The 17,694-nt window shown below is 36.2% G+C and overlaps 1 protein-coding gene across 1 annotated transcript in view; it reads right to left on the bottom strand.

Annotated features, from left to right (window-relative positions):
* Positions 1-17,694, bottom strand: part of SLC9A9 (solute carrier family 9 member A9) — a 224,283-nt gene that overhangs the window by 155,631 nt on the left and 50,958 nt on the right. The window contains exons 5-6 of the mRNA XM_075031727.1: positions 15,943-16,058; positions 7,240-7,345 (exon numbers count right to left, since the gene is read on the bottom strand). Of these exons, the coding sequence (XP_074887828.1) occupies positions 7,240-7,345; positions 15,943-16,058 (222 nt within the window). The remainder of the gene's footprint in view (positions 1-7,239; positions 7,346-15,942; positions 16,059-17,694) is intronic.

Below are 17,694 nucleotides of genomic sequence, written 5' to 3'. Positions count from 1 at the left end.
ACACTTGCAGATAATGGATAGTTACCTCACTAGGCCAATCACCCAGTGAAATATAAACTGAATATTTGTACCTATATTTGGTATTTGTCAAATGTCTGTTTCTTCAGTCTCTGATTACATTTTCCTCCTGTGTAAACTACCTTCAGATTCAATGACATAACAGAATTAAAACCACAGAAGTAATAAAAATACAGGCAAACAAATAACTAAAACCAGAAAGCTTTAAAGATTCTTATTAATTTGCTATTTGAGGTCTCTTTGATCAAAAGAGCTTCTTATGTTTTGAAGAGATCTGAACTGAACTAAAATTAGTAATATCATGACTGTACTTACCAGTAAGAATCACCAGTGTGACAGAAGGAATTCTTTTGACTTCCTAAGGCAATTATAGGGATCACTGTCTAAGAAATGTCAACCTTAGAAGGTTCAGCACAAACTGAGCTAAACTCTGGCTTCTGAGTTATTTCCTCTGGAAATGGATACTGTTTTTCAACAAATTTGTCTCAGTTATCTTTACTGTGTTATTATAGAAAGCCCCATACAAAATTCCATGAGAACTTCTGCCAAGAAAGAGTGGTTTGAGCGTGATATGAACTTGTATAAGGTACTACTAGACTAGAATGAAAGTATTTTCTGAGCAGAGAAGAGTTATGCTATGACATGTGTTGGTACATGACCATCCTGGAAATATTTAAGAGGAGCCACGAAACTACTTTTACAAGGGATTTCCTCACTGGGCACAGTAAAGCTGGCCATCGCCTTTATCAATTTGCCCTGACCCTTTTCCCCTCAATACTATGCCTTAGTATCACAAATACATTGAATAATTAGAGTTCCTCCTTTGTACTTTATCCTACTGTAGTGGATAAGCTCTATTTATGCTAAAGAAGGAAAGACAAAAGCAAGAAAATGGGCAATCTCTAACTATTTGTCATAAATCTCAAGCCTTTTAAATTATTAAAAAGGGGTCTGGATTCTATGGACAGTTAATTTATCAAGTACAGATATGTTGTCATATGCTGTAACTAGATCATGAAAAATGGACTTGAAATATATCTACTGTTAGAGAAAAAATATATTCCAAGAACTTTGGAAAATGAAATTTCTTCATCATGGTAAACTGCTTGATAAATCTTTGAACTAATCCATAGAAGCTTATTATGTAGAAAGGGGTTGCAGTGCTCTTCTACCAGCACAGAATGTTGGGGGGCAAAAAAAAAAGGGGAGGGGGGAGAAGGAATGTAACCTATTTATTTCAGATCATCTTACCTGGCCAATAGAAGCTCACTGAATTCCTGAAACAATATTGCATCTGTGAGCATCAGTGGAAATATGCATCTCACCAACAAATACTGTTCTTATCAGCAAGGGGTCTGTGCTGGTTTTGGCTGGGGTAGAGTTAATTTTCTTCACAGTAGCTAGTATGGGGCTATGTTTTAGATATGTGCTGAAAACACCGTTGATAACACAGGAATGTTTTGGTTATTGCTGAGCAGTGCTCACACAGAGCCGAGGCCTTTTCTGCTTCTCCCCCCACCCCACCAGCGAGCAGGCTGGGGGGGCACAAGGAGCTGGGAGGCGACACAGCCGGGACAGCTGACCCCCACTGACCCAAGGGATGATCCAGAGCATACGGCGTCATGCTCAGCATATACAGCTGGGGGAAGAAGGAGGAAGGGGGGGACATTTGGAGTTACAGCATTTGTCTTCCCAAGTAACCGTTAGGGGTGATGGAGCCCTGCTTTCCTGGAGATGGCTGAACACCTGCCTGCCCATGGGAAGCAGTGAATGAATTCCTTGTTTCGGTTTGCTTGTGTGCGCAGCTTTTGCTTTACCTATTAAACTGTCTTTATCTCATCCCATGAGTTTTCTCGCTTTTACCCTTCTGATTTTCTCCCCCATCCCACTGTGAGGGAGGTGAAGTGAGTGGCTGCATTGTGCGTAGTTGCAGGCTGGGGTTAAACCATGACAGGGTCATACAAGAACAGGATCTGTTACGCCTTCAGTTCTTACCTAGTTCTAAGAATTTAGCCTTTTGGCACTGGTCCTAGAATTTTTCAAAGGGAGCCTTACAGCCCGACTGTGTTAAATCTGGGCATTCCATTGCCTAATTTTTGCTAATCGGCATGAATGAACTTTGTGGAATCTGTACAACCAATAGATACTTTACAAAAGAGGCAGATATCTATTTCAAAAGAATCCAGTATTTTTTGTTTACCTTCCTCTTCACCTTTTCCCGAACCTCCTAGGTTATCGCCTCTTCCTTTACATACAATTTAAGGTACTTTACTTAAAAGCGGAAAGCCAAACTTCACAAGAAAACTATGCTTGCAGTATCGCTTTCCTCTCTGCCTAGAAATATCTATACTTGTAAGCCTTCTAAGGCAATTAGCACTTTGACATGGGAGGTCTTCATTTCATATGTCAGCCAGTTTCTGTGTTCTCTGGCTTCACTGCCGTGTGATCCTCAGCCATGCTTTTTATCTCCAGGATTTCCACTTCCTTCATGTATCAAACTGTTCTTGATTGCATATAACAGAGCTAGTAAATCTATTCCTTGCCACATGTCACAGTGTCACATGTCCTGTGTCCTCTGGCTGCCACTCACTTATTTTGATTACTCATGAAAAACACTGCCGAATGTTGATGTCCCTGCTGTCCATGTGACTTCCATATTATCACCTCTTCTAGGAAGGGGATGAAATTCAGGCCCACTGAGCAATGGTACAGAGCCAGCAGAGAAATGAGGTCATGTCTTACACATATTGACGATACAAACACTTCTGACATTGGCTACAATAGAAACATCTCTCGTGTAATGTTCTCTTAGATAATTTGTTAGCTGGGAACACGTATCAGTATTCATTACTGCTTTCCATATCCTGCACTCACTGAGCACTCAGCATGAGAAAGATTAAATAGCTCTGCTAAATATACTGTCTCAATGCTAATGACCTGTTCAGCTACTTTTCAATCACATCTCAAGCTATTCAGTGCTTTTCTTCCATGCTTTCTTCATCAAATTTCTCTGCAAATGTGCAAAAACCATGCTAAGTCCAAACCTACAGCATGTGCGCTCAAAATATATGCGGATGTTTTCTTCAGCGAGTGATGCATCATATCAAGACAGAACAATGAAAAAGGAATGAAAATGAAATGAGGTTGATCTTATTTGCTCAAAAATATCCATAAATTATTATTTTTCACCCAGATTCTACAGTCTTCATCACACACAACTCCAACTGAAGTTACTGGGAAGTTTCTCAATTTTGATCTTTAGAATGTGGACCACAGCTAGTAAGTGCTAAGTACACACAGTTCACTGTATTTGTGAAGTATTATCTATGAACCTAAGCAATGATAAACATTCCTGGGTCTGAAATCTATGAATTAAATAGATCACCTTCAATATTGCGTCCTATAGCATGAATGCCTATGCATATCTGAAGCTGAACAAAGTGCTGCTTTATGATGTTCACAGAAATGGATGGCAGAAGGTTAAATTTATAGCTAAGAGAACAGCCTTATGTATGCTGGAGCATTTGTATGCTAGATTTTGTTGTTAATATTTTTGCAAAAAAGCTGAAGAAGTTGAAAACCCAGGGGTTGGAGAATACAAACAGTGGTAAAAAAAGCTATCATCTGGAACCTTTTATGAAACCAATCCCCAAGAAAGCAAACAAAGTCATTCCACGCAGTATATATTATGATACAGTGATACAAGAAACAAAATCTTAAATTATAGTCTTTCATTCTGGAAGCTACAGAATAAATTCAGGTAAACTTCTTGGTGATGAAGTACAATGTATCTGAAGAACTGAGAATGATTTCTTTCTTAAAAATTGTAATAAAAATATGATTGGAAAGATCTTTTCATAAAAGGTTGCCATAATCTGTTGTCTAAAATTAAATTCCAAATAGTGAAACAATCTCTAATCATAACGACTTTAAGCATATTTAAACACACTCAGAAGGTCAGATATCTTATTTTTCCTACATATGTTTTATTTGTTTGTTTTAACATTAGCATATATAAAATACTTCTACAGATAAAGCTTATGCCGTAAATAGACATAGAAAGCGGACACAGGTGCCAAGTCAATCTCCTGGAAAACAAAGTACGTAGGAAATATTTGTGGCGTTATTAGTCATATAGGTTTTTCTGGGTAAAAGCAGACATGTTTAGTCATCTAATAAGTATTGTTTTGTAGGGCTTTGTTATAATTTTTCTTAAATGTCTTGAATCCTTGGTACAAAACAGGCTCAAAAATTACTAATTTTGAATATTTAAACCATTGTTTTCTTCCAAAATGTTTATTTTCTGTAAGAATTCTTACAGACTTTTTATTAAAAGGAGACTTTTGTCCTAATAATAAAAAGTTATAAGCAACTCTGCAAGTTACTTATATAGGAGAAAATCCTTGTTACATCTATAATACCCTTGCTTATAGAGGCCCCTGTGTATATGAGCTCTCCCAGATGCACAACAGCTTGTCAGCTGTTCTGCAGCCACTACTGCCAATTTGATTCACAGTATCCCTCCTGCATGGGTTATCTTAAAATAGCACAGTAAATGAAATCTTGCAATTATTACAAACACCAAGGTGTTTGGTATTGTAAGATGGCCTATAGGAGAGTTGCTAATTTGGCCTGGAGAACTTGTGTACCTCATTGGTATTTTCTGAGGGCAACTGGCCACAGTGTCTGTACATACTGTTGCAGCAACACACAGCTCATGTGACTTACTAAATCTATATGAAAAATGTAGGGGTAGCTGGTCCTGCTGCTCTCCTTCTTAAACTACATGATAAACAGCACAGGAAAAATAGAGGTTGAAGGGAGAAGCTGAAGGAAAAGAGAGGCATCAATATAAAGCCTTGTTGGCAGACAGCCATACTACCTTGACCTTGCTAAATTGCCACAGCCAGCCATAAGGGCCTTCCCTCTTTTCTCTTCCTCCCATTCCTGCAGTGAGTTGCTCCTGCAGATGTTAACTTGGTTATTCTGTTAGTTGATGAAAGACACTGTATATTCTCTTACTCTATTTTCTCTTTACCATTACATAGTGTACAAAATGACTTATTATTGCTTTTCCAGATTTGTAAACGTTATTCTCACACCTTTTAAAGTAGTCCCTTATTACTGTAATTACGAACATGTTGTGCTTGCACCATCCTGAAAAGTGGTATGTGTTACAGAGAAAAAAACTAGCTGTTGTTTTGTAGTGACAGAAAAATAAAATTCTTCATTTAAACTTGGTTTGGTTTAGTGGGGTGTTAATGCACTTAAGCTGACATTATTAACAGTATATCTTTACTTAAAAGGCTACAGGAAGGAAGATCATGTCAGGTTGCAGAAACATTGTATTTGTGCAGAAGTTGATTATTTAAGCCAGAAATTAATGAAATGTGAAACTAATGATGCTATATATTCTCTTCAGCCTCTACAAATGACTAAACATTTCAGAGAAATCAAAGTATTAGTCACACTGAATATACAGAAAAATACACTACTTTTCCAGTCACAACAGATCCTATGGTAAAAAAGAGTTGTAATCTCCCATGTACAGCAAAGAAAACATGAGCAGCAGATAGCCAGCATTTGCCTCAGGCATCCTTCCTATAGATTTCTGTATCCATGTGCAGGCTGAGGGTCATAACCTAGACTTGAGTACTGGGAAGAGTAGAGGTTAGAAACTCATCGATCATGTACTATCTGATAGTACTTTTCTTTCTAGATTTGCTTTGCAGTTGAGTTGCACCTTTGAAGAGATCCATGTGCTTTGACATCACAGCGACTGAAAACTAGAGAATTAAAATATTCTGCATCTCCTTGAGTTGCTTGTAGTCTAACTGTTCCATAGCCTATAGGAACCTTGCACTAACAGATGAAGAGTCTAAATGAGCTAATAATGTCTAGGCCTTTATTAAACAAAGCCAAGTGAGAAAGAAAAAAATCTGACTTTCTGTCACCTACATGCTTCTTTCCAATTCTAATAGCTGCTTTAATGCTTTTCTACCTGTTCTCTCTACTGAGATTTCTATTCTTTGTTTAGTTTTCCTTTTGCGCATTTTATTATCTGATGTACTAGATGCTCTCCTAAGTGATGCATTCCAACCACAGTCACTGAATGTGACAGCTGTGCTGCATCTAATCATGAAATGCTGTGCTTAGACACTTGACAGTGTTTGAAAATTTTACTCTTGCTCTAAAAACAATGTGAGGAGTTTAGTGTAGGTGAATGTAACTAGACTGATAATTGGAGAATGATAAGTTAAATAGGAATACTATTTTTTTTGTATTATGAAACAATTTTGTTTGGGTTTTTTTTTGCAATTTGACTACTATAAGTTTCTCCATGGGGTTTCAGACAAAATATAAAGCTCATTTTTTAACGACTGTAAACTCTGTAAAAGTCTGTTTTTCTGAAGGATAAGATAAATCCTAGTTCAAGGAACTGTACTTTAAGGAGAAAGGTGGCACTGAATTGAGGCTTACTGTGAAGCATCTTCAAGCATCCTGGAAAACTGACTTTGATTTTGCAGAGTTCTGTTACTTTTAAGATTATCTGAGAGGATTATTTGTATTTCTAGCAAAGCTCTAGGAAGCATATAATACATGTAGAGTGGAGTTAACTTGAGATCCTGTTAATCGTGTACTTAGCAGCTGTGTTTTTAGGACAGCACATACTTGTGTGATTTTTGGCCTATCATTTGTGATATGTTTGAGGATTCCCGAGAATAAAAAAGCTATATATAAATTTAAGATAATATTATCAGCTGAAGCTCTGTTAGATTCAATAGGCAGAATTAGATAAACTGAGCTGCTGTGTACCACTTCGTGGTTTTAATCTTGGAAAATAATAGATTGCAAAAAATAAAAAGAACTTGTCTCCAATTTTCTGGTTGCCCTGTCCTAGGTGCTCATTCAACATCATTTTTTCAAGATATCTTGTTTAGATAAGAAAAGAAATAATATTAAATTAAATTTACACATTTTACAGAATATACTGCTTTCTAGGTTGAAGAAAATGAACTAAAATTGCATTATGGATACACAGTTACCACTAACAATACTGGAATTCTGGTATTTAGCAAACCAAGAACAGAACTACAACTCTGTAATGAAATCTTCAAATGTTATACCTATACTTGCACAAACTATATCAGTGAGAATTATATCAGCAATTAAAGCTCATAATTATCTCACCAAGTAAAGAATGGAGGTGGGTGTACTTACTATGTCAGCACAATAGCCACAGCATCATTTAGGACACTCTCTCCAAACAAGAGTGTGTACAAATCTGTATCCACATGCAGCTCATGGAAAATAGCAAGGACTGTCACTGTATGGAGACAAAGCAATGTGAGTTTGTTATTTTCATATTCCTCTGGCAGTTCAATAAGTAAAGCAGTGTTAGAATATGGGTTTTGAGAGGTCTAGTCCTATATATTACCTAAGTGGATAACAAAAAGTTAAAAGGGATCAACTGCAGTATATAAGATCCTTAAATCTAGCAAGTGTCTGAGTTTTGGTGCTTCAGCTGAGTTAGGAAGAAACTTTCCCTCTCATACAGAGAATCATGCATAAATGAAAAATGTCACAGCATATTTTACTGTGCATAAAGGACTGTGATGTTGTGACCAAGGAGAAATAACGGTGCTGAAAAGACTTGGGTTTTGCTATGGACTTTGTGTGTGATGAGAGTGGCAGTTTACCTATTTCAAGAAGGATATAATAATGCTTATCCATCTGTTATGCATGTTCACTGAGGAACATGCATAATAACCTTATACTCTGTACGATCAAGTCACCCCCCTGTCATGTCAAGTGTAGCATATCTGTATTCATGAAGGTCTCTCATCCAGATCAGGATATCTGATACTTGTAACCCATTTTAAGGTTCCTTCAGCATATCATTAACTTAAGTTTCTTCCTTCTGAGTTATATGCTATATTGGATTTTTAGCTTGCCAGTGTAATAGAAAAAAATAGAGTATGTTGAATTTAAATTGAAGTTGGCAAATCCTTTAGACACACATCCTCAAGGACATTTAGACACTTGGCTCATATTCAGGAGGTTAAGTCCTATAGACATTAAAGGACACTTCAGTTGTTTTATGCCTCAGTTTCCTTACCAGTAAGCAGGGGATCACAATCCTTCCCAAGGTCTACCTAGCACTTCATGATCTCCAAATTAAGAAGGCTACCTATGTTCTGTGTTGATATTATTATTCTCTCTTTATATGGACAAAGCAGAGCTTTCTCTTTTCAAACAGAATTTAATGTAAAGGCCTACAATTATTTGTATAGTTAAAAATTACACAGTAACTCACTGCTTCACTGGTGCTCATTCTAGTACATAATTGTGCAATTGACTCAATCCTCATAGCCCAGGAATCCCAAAGATTAGTAGTGCCTCTGGGATGCCATGTTAACAACTGACATTTCAGAAATGAAAATTATATACTTTTACATTGAGATGACTGCTGATAATTCACACAAAAACATGAACAGGTGATTATGCTTTGTCTTAATAACATTTCTTGGAACTTCGAAATGATTACTGATAAGATTTTCTAAATGGCACTTAAATATCTGTGTAATCTTAAAATCAGTTTACAAATCCAAAACAGATTCTCAGTTCTCCTGTGAGATTTTATGTCAAAGTAATCTCTGTTGATGTGTTATCTTTGAAGAATTTTGGAAGTGTTATTCTACAGAAGGCAATTTAGAAGATGTGTGTAGCGGAACATTTGCTGATATAGCTATATTTAAATTAGCTATTTACATTTAACCATCCTGGTAACCTCACCCATCTACTCCCAGTGCAGTTATAATTTAAACTAGGAAAAGAGTTCTTTCCCCAGAACAGCTCAAAGGTGGAAGAAGAAGTTTTATTGGCAACAGATATTTTCTTGGTTCACCAACATCTATATTCAAGTTTTTGCTCGATTACCAATGCTGCCTTAATATGCTAAATGTGGACCCAATTTAGTCTCCCATTCTTTGATGTTATTGGCATAACAGCAGACTTGTTTTCTAAAACTATTTGCCACTTCCAGCTTTTGCTTATTAGGTAATTAGTTTGGGCTCACATTAATAGTCCCTCCGATAATGATAGAAGGAAAAGAAAATAGTAATCAAAGTCCAACGTTGGTATGCAAGTGTAGCAGGCCAAGCCAATTAGACGGATGCCTACACATTCCTCTCCTTCCTCTTGCCTCCTAAGAAAAGAGCTTTCTCTTCTTGCTTTCTCTCCTGACTCTACCCAAAAAATCTGACTTAAAATCTTTTCAAATGAAAGCAAAATAATAAAGCAAGCACAGTAATGCATCAATTGGCTCTTCTGGGAGAGACTCCCCAGTTCTCAGAAAGTATCTTCCCTTTCAAATGTTTCTCCCATTCCCAATGGAGGTTATTGGGTCTTCTTTACAGTATTGCCTGTCCCTGATTGAAGAATTCAGGTCTCTGCTCTGTCCATATGTTTGTCTGTCCATATGTTGTCACAGCAAGCTTCAGCCATACCACTGCTAACAGATATTTACCTGGTTTGTTTTTAAAGAACTGAAGTGATGCTGGTTCCACAAATCCCAAGGGAGACTAACCTGCTCTTTCCTATTCATATAATTTATAAATGCAGTTATTCCTGAATGTCTAACCTAAATCTTCCCTCCTGCTCTTCACTAGCCTAATGAGACATGAATAATTTGTCACGTTTATTCCTTTTTTCATTCCAGCAACATTTTGCCTATTCAGGAACTCATTTCAGACATCTCGTCCCTAAACTGACTCACTTCTTTCAATCTCCTCCTTTCAGTAATGTTTTCTAGCCCTCTAATCACTTCTAATCAGTCCATATCCTTTTTGAAATACAGTGCCTAAAATCAGATCCAAGTGCTGTAGTTCACACTAGCTGTCAAGAAATAGAGCAAAAAGATGCTGTAGAACACGTTAATAAGTCCTGTTTTCCTTTTTTTGCTATGTATTAGTACTGATGACTCATTTTCATGTTGTAAACTTGAAAACCTTTTCAGTGGTGAATGCTCACTTCTTATCTTCTATCTATGAAGTTGATTATTTCAAAGTGTAGCATTTATCCTTATTGATTTTAAATCACTGCAAGAATCATACCGAGTTCTAATTGTGTCCTTCAAAGTGTTTTCAATCTCCTCGCAGCATAGTATTATACATTAAACAAGCATCCTCTCTTGTATTAGCCAACTCATTAATGAAAACATTAAATAGTATCTGTATAAGAACAGAGACCTGCATAATCTTTAGCACATTCAGCCCATTTAAGAGTTCAATAAAACATTTTCACCTCATTTTGCCAACCACCATGTGCTGGTTTTGGCTGGGGTAGAGTTAATTTTCTTCAAAGTAGCTAGTACGGGGCTATGTTTTGGATTTGTGCTGAAAACAGCGTTGATAACACAGGGATGTTTTCGTTACTGCTGAGCAGTGCTCACACAGAGCCGAGGCCTTTTCTGCTTCTCCCCCCACCCCACCAGCGAGCAGGCTGGGGGAGGGCACAAGGAGCTGGGAGGGGACACAGCCGGGACAGCTGACCCCCACTGACCCAAGGGATAGTCCAGACCATACAACGTCATGTTCAGCATATACAGCTGGGGGAAGAAGGAGGAAAGGGGGGACGTTCGGAGTGATGGCATTTGTCTTCCCAAGTAACCGTTATGGGTGATGGAGCCCTGCTTTCCTGGAGATGGCTGAACACCTGCCTGCCCATGGGAAGTGGGGAATGAATTCCTTGGTTTGCTTTGCCTGTGCATGCGCGGCTTTTGCTTTACCTATTAAACTGTCTTTATCTCATCCCATGAGTTTTCTTGCTTTTACCCTTCTGATTGTCTCCCCCATCCCACTGTGAAGGAGTTGAGTGAGTGGCTGTGTTGTGCGTAGTTGCTGGCTGGGGTTAAAGCACGACACACCATCTAGTAATTTCCTCAAGATCACATTTGCCTTCATTAATTATGAGAATCTATGCATATAGTTCAGAAGGGGCCTATTAAAAGGGATGTGATACTGTTCTATGGAAGAAAGTTAATTTAAATTACTCTCTGGATAGGATAATACTCTAGGAATAATCATTGTCCAAAGTAGTCACATCATGTTTTGTCTGATGGATGACTTTAAAACTTAAGGAATTTAATTTAAAAATTCAGTATTTGCTATCATATACCATAGTAACATGTCTAATATTTGAGAACTTTCATATCTAAGTAAAGATTATAGATACTACATTGCAGTACGTATGGCCTCTCTGGCTTTCTGAAGGCACTTTTGAGGAACAGTAAGTAGGGCTTGGTTTTTGTGTGGTAACTACTCAAAGGCTTGTATAATTCATTAGATACAGTATGTGTTATGAAAATACCAAACTACTTTTCATTAAAGTACACAGCATCTCTTCATCTCTTATTTCAAACTAAGCATACGAGGACACAGATAGAGATAGGTAAAGAACTAGAACTAGAAGGACAGGTAATTGGGGGACAGCAAACAAACATCTTTTGTGTTAGTAGAAAACTGACACAAATAGAAATAACATGTATCAGAGCTCCTGACTCAGAAAAGGTTGTGACCTTCATTAAAAAATACAGTAATGGGAAGCATGAAATAGTGAAACATCTAAGATTTTTGCAGTAATTGTGCCAACAGAAATCTGATTCACTTCTTCGTTGACTTCATGGACTGAGGTAACATCTTTTAGATGCTAAGCTTGAGGTAACATCTTTTAGATGCTAAGCTTAGCATGATTTTGGTTGTACCCAAGTCAGAACAAGTGTCTGTGGAGCTGGTTTGTGAAGGGTATCTTTTGACATACATAGGAACAAGTTCGCTTGTTATTAATTCCCATAAAAAGCATGTATAACTGAAATATAGCAAACTACAACAATTCTTAAGCTAACTGTATCCAATACTTCTTTGCTGTTATGTTTGGAAAGAATAAGGAAGGTCAGAAAATAAATGAGACCATCATATAAAGTACTAGTATTATTGTACCTCAGTCTTCTGACTAGAACTATCAATATCTTTCACAGCTCATGGGCCCAATTCTTTTAGGGGGGCAGTATCAAATGGGAAGAAAATGAGATGAGAGAAATCTCACTTATATTTCCTATAAATTTTTCTCTAAAAATAACAATTCCAATTTTAATTACGGTCTCCTTTCCCTACTAATCAGTCACGCCACTTACAGATTAGTTCAGTGGTGAATAAGAAGAAAGCATAAAAATATTTTAATTAAAAAAAATTTATAAACACTCTTATATAACCAGTGTATAAAATGTATTAACGTGCTGAATTTATAAATTATGCTTCTTGATGCAAAATCCTTTGATTTTATGAGAAACAGAAACTGCTCTTTCTCATAAATATCCAATTTTATCAATAACAAAAGCAGTGCAACTCACATCTCCAGTTCCGCTGTAACCATAGTAACTTCAAATAGACAAGAGCCTTGTAATTATTCATATGACCAAAGGTAAGGGAGTTCATATAGCTCAGGAATAGCTGTGCTTCAGCAAACCTTGTGAAGGTAAATCTGTTTTCTATGCTTGAAATGTCAAAAGTTAAAAAAAAAAAGTGCTAAAGATACATGAAATGTCTTTGGATTGGAAGGTCATTGCACAGAATGTGTTAATAACAACAGCTAAGATAAACTGCCAAAGTTGTACTTTTCAGTTATTTTTTGATGGCGAAGGCAGAGGTCAAATCTTTTCATTCATGTGCCAGTTTTGTTCTGTCATTCACCTTATTCCATTACAACCACTGGTACCCTGAAGCAGCCTATTGCTGGGGCTTGTTGCTGTGTCTGCCTTTCAACCACAGAGGCCAGTCGTTGTCAGAATATCCTTATCCACACTCACATGTGAGGCAGTTTCATTTTGAAGGTCTCTGATGCTCAGAGACCAAGAGCTGGGGGCTCCACTCGCCACACCAGCAACTTTTCCACAGTCTCTTTGCTGCTCTTGATGAGTGATGCGTGTACCAGAACATAGGGAGGAACTGCTCCATCCCCTTTGAAAGGATCACACCAAAAAAATTCCAGAGTCAGGTAATATTAGAAATCAAAAAACAATACTAACACAAGGGAAACCCTTTCAACATTTACAGAGATGAAATAACAGGAAGATAAAAATATAAATACTGGTCTGTCATTTTAAATCAAAGACTAATGAAGGGAGAATTTGGGAATTTTAAAATTCTATAGCTTAGAAATTAAACCTCTCACCTGAAGTCTTGAAATGAGAAGCTTTTTCTGCTGAAATGATAAATTATTGGTGGGAGATATTTCCTGTAAAATGAATGATTCACTTGAAAGTAACCTTGCTTTGTCCCTGAAGTTTCTACCTTTTCTTTCTAGAGACCTGAGAGTTTTTTGAAGCATCCTTATGTATCACAGATATTTAGGGATTACAGTCTATAATGCAACAGTCCCAAGCATATCCAGTCATAAATTCATTTCTTAATCTTAGTTCAAGTGCTAGTTTTCTATATAAGTGAACCTATAGCATATAAGAGCAGTTTTTCTGAACTAATTTTATGCGAAAATCTCTATGTTAAAGATCTTCAAATACCCTTCAAAAATAAAACCTACAGAGTGCTACGACATTATTTCCTTCTTCCTAACAATATCAGCAACTTTTAGCAGGCATATATTTGTTTACTGCCCTGGTAAAAGTCTTCATTTAACATGTAAACATCTACCAGTCATCTTTACGATTACAAATAAGGAACTCAATCAAAACAACTTCTGTCAAGTCAACAGATCAGTTTTTAACATCTTTTGAGACTTAATTGCTTTCCACAGCCAAGGGAAATTAAATCTCTTTTTTAAAATGAGCTTATAATCCTACACAGTGAAGAATTAAATGAAAAATCAGGTAGCAAATCTGACAGGAATTTATTATTTAATCTTAGGACAGTAATTTATTATTCTATCCTATTTCTATAACACTAACAACATTTTACCAGAGATTTCTTTTTTTTAAAAAGCTAGATATTACATATAAAATCATTAGACTGATTATTTTATGCTATAGTATGTATCAGTCCTCCAGGGGAACATGTTTTAACTGATTTTGGAATTCCAATGAGCTTTTTACATGGCTTGAGATTATAATTCACTAGCAAATCCTACAACACAATGAAATATTTTCATCAATGTCTACCATTTAATTAAGCAAAAATTTCATTCAAAATTATCTAAGTCTTTGAGGGACTGAATTTTACATATAAGATTAGTAAAAACATGAAACAGCTTAGAATACTGTGAATAGATAGGAGAGGGAACAAGACAACATTAAAAAATCTCTTGGAGATGCACAGACACTCTATATAAGCAGAAGAGTAACTACAAACAGTATTAATCAATGATAGTTTGTGACACTGAAAGCAGTTTTCTTAACTGCAGTGTTAGCTTTTTAAGCCTATTTAAAAATCTGGGAAAAGTAATCCTTGTCACTTCTTATTCCTTCCAGGGCAGGAGGAGCTTCTCTTTTTTTTCTCAAGATTGTTCCAGATTAATCAGTGGTGGTTTAATACTATTATAATCAAAATCAGTGCATTTGTCTTACATATTTCCCCTCATAAGTGAACACGTTCATTTGTGAAACTAAATAGTGTTGGACTGGAAAATGGGAAAAGAAACTAAGCCAACTGCAATGCTCTTATTCATGGCACAATCAAGAAATGTACTTGGAAGCAACCTTTTGTTCCATAAGCAATTTATTTTCATAGGTTTCCTTTGTGCTTTCAGTTTCTGTTTTTCTCTCTTGCTCTGAGGATAGGCTCCAATCATGTCCTGAATCTTATTAAAGTAGTTGGCTGATTTTATAAGTGGTAGCATATTGGATGCTTGGATTAATTTGGGAACAACAATTTGATACAGCTTTTACAGCAACTTGCAACAACCAGTTTTGTAGAAATAAATTGTTTTACACCGTATTTTTAAACCAATAGAATGACAAATCACAAGCTCAAAGTCGTTTGTTAAATATTGAGGGTTCGTTTAAAAAATGGAACAAATTTGTAGAACAGTGTTGCTTTTTGTCATTTCTTTTAATAGCCAGGAATTTGAAAGATTTATTCATAAGTTTCTCAGAGAAGCTTCTCAAGGCTAGTTAACACTAATGCAGCATGTCATGTGCATCACAAAATGCTTTCTGTTCTACTTCCTGTAACAGCTCAACTGAAAATTTTGCAAAAATCCAAGGTACCCTTGCAGACTTTGTACTTTCTCTCTTTGTAGATAACATATAAAACCATCCTTTTTTCACCTCCTCCTTCACTATTGTCCCATAGATGCAAAAAGCAGTACTTTCTTTTTAATATCAGAGTACTCTTACTAACATTTTCAATGTAACAAACCCCAGGCAAATCTATGAAACCTAGGCTAACTTTGAGGTTAGCCCTGTTTCAGTTAGGAGGTTGGACTAGAAGACCTCCAGATGTCCCTTCAAATCAAAATGATTCTGTAGTTCTGTGATTCCAAAATTCACTGAGTCTGTTTCCCACACTTGGCAATTTACTGTAACTTTAGGCTTTAAATCTCGCATCTGTGAATTCAAGTCAACCTGTTGGTATCTATTTTTTTAGTGTTGTATTTATCATGAAACACTGCATTCAAATTGTAAACTGATACCTTAAATCCAATATTTATATGGCCAAATCTGAAAGCTACGTTCCCCATATAATTTATAAAATTCATGAGCTAAACATAGGTAAACCAGTTACTAAAACAAACACAAGGGATCTCTGGAGCCAGTTTGACTTATGATTATCAGAATATCAGAACAGACATTTAACAGCTATGGGAATAAAAAATCAAGAACAGAGACTTTGAACATTTCTATGGCACATGCAGTTGTTATGTTCTTATTTACTCTTCTGACTTTTGAGAAAGTAATTTATTTTAAACAGTTACCTGGGTCTGTGGCAGACATCAGCGATCCAAAAAATAAACAGTCAGTGAAGTGGAATTCCCATCCTTTCAACTGGCCAATGTGTACCATGGCCTTCACAAAACCATACATTATCAACCTGTCAGGGGAAAGATAAGACAGGTATTCAGACAGAGTATGCAACACTCATGCTTAATTTACAGTACTAAGCAGGTTCTTATTCTCTTCAGCTTCTTTTAAACAAACATATCGTGTGAATACTGAACATAAACTGCTATCATATAAAAATTCTAATTCCTATTCAACTGTTCAAGTATTGTATTGAAATGTCACAGACAATTCCAAAGCAAAGACTTTTCTGAATAATTGTCATCTGCTGGTAGCGGAGGACAATGCTTTTAGCTGTTTATTTTTCAAAAGGAAAGATAATGCAAGCCTAAGAAGACATTATTAAGACTAACTTGTCTAATGTTGTAGAACATTTAAACAAAGGCAGTTCTACTATCAGGTCTGTGGCTTGCTCTAATATTTCTAAATTAATTGTTTTATTCTATTAGCTTTTAAATGTTAGCTGTATTCAAAGTTCCAGATAAGGTCTCCAAGCGAGACAGATATTTAACAACTCAGAATGACAGTGAGGCAATAAAGTCACACTTTAAAATGCACTGTTAAATCCTCGCTAGTTTCAACAGGAAATGTTATCGGTTTATATAACTAGGTAATGCCATCTGAGATGTGTATTCTAACAAGAATCTTGAAATACCTTGAAAAAAGGAATTCACTTGTTAGAACTTCTAGTTGATTTTTAAATTTTTGTACATTTCCAATCTATTTATTAAAAAACTCCATTGCATTCAATACCTTTTCCATAATCACAACACGTAAATTGGTAACTATGCTCTTCTAACTACAGACTTTAAAAAAATCATTTAAACAGGGCTACACGCATTCACATACCTAGCCACGTTTTGCCCTCAACTATACTCCTAAGATGTTTCTGAAGTCACATAAGTACAGAAGATCTGAGTGACAGATAAAGGGCTAATAAACAAACAGCCTGAGAGTTAATTACAAATTGTTTTCAGATACTTTACCACGCTGTGGTTTTTCTGAAGTATAGTAACCTTATTACATTAAGAGGGAAGCAGTTAGTTCACCACAGAATTCCCCAATGGTCCTAAGTATTTGTGTCTGTCTTTACATAAGCTGCCTAGCAAACAGTTAGCCACCAGTTGTTCTAAAACAATTTATGCAGCTGTGGGTCTCCTTGATTGATGAGCTCACTTTCTCTCCATTCCCAAAAAATAATGATTCAAGACCCTGCAGTGAAGTTAGTCTTTTTATCCTGAGCACAAATATGTCTGCTTTAAGGAATGAGTTCTTCAAAAACTGACTGTGGTGCTGCTATCCTGATTTGCAATTGTCTCAAAAGTCAACAGTAATGGAAGTGAACATACACATGCCTTTTAGGAATAATTGCCCAACCTGCTTGCCGTTTTGACCAGAGATACTCTTCTGACTCAGTTAAAAATATTTTAAAATAATAAATAAAATTAAGTTTTGACTATCTGGCAAATTTAGTCATGATAATTCTTTAAATACCCAGTGTAGACATCATCCTGGTCTTTAGCCTTGTTTCTTATACATTGCTAAATATTTTCAATATGTCTCTGCTTACTGTCTGTACAAAGTTGCAGATGAACTGGACAAAATTTGATTCAGGAGTCTTTCATGGACACAGGAGGTCTAAATTTGCCATAAATTTTAGTACAGTT

This window comes from Buteo buteo, chromosome 7 (genome assembly GCF_964188355.1).
Source record: "Buteo buteo chromosome 7, bButBut1.hap1.1, whole genome shotgun sequence".
Lineage (NCBI taxonomy): Eukaryota > Metazoa > Chordata > Aves > Accipitriformes > Accipitridae > Buteo > Buteo buteo.
This window is presented reverse-complemented; position numbering and strand designations above follow the sequence as displayed.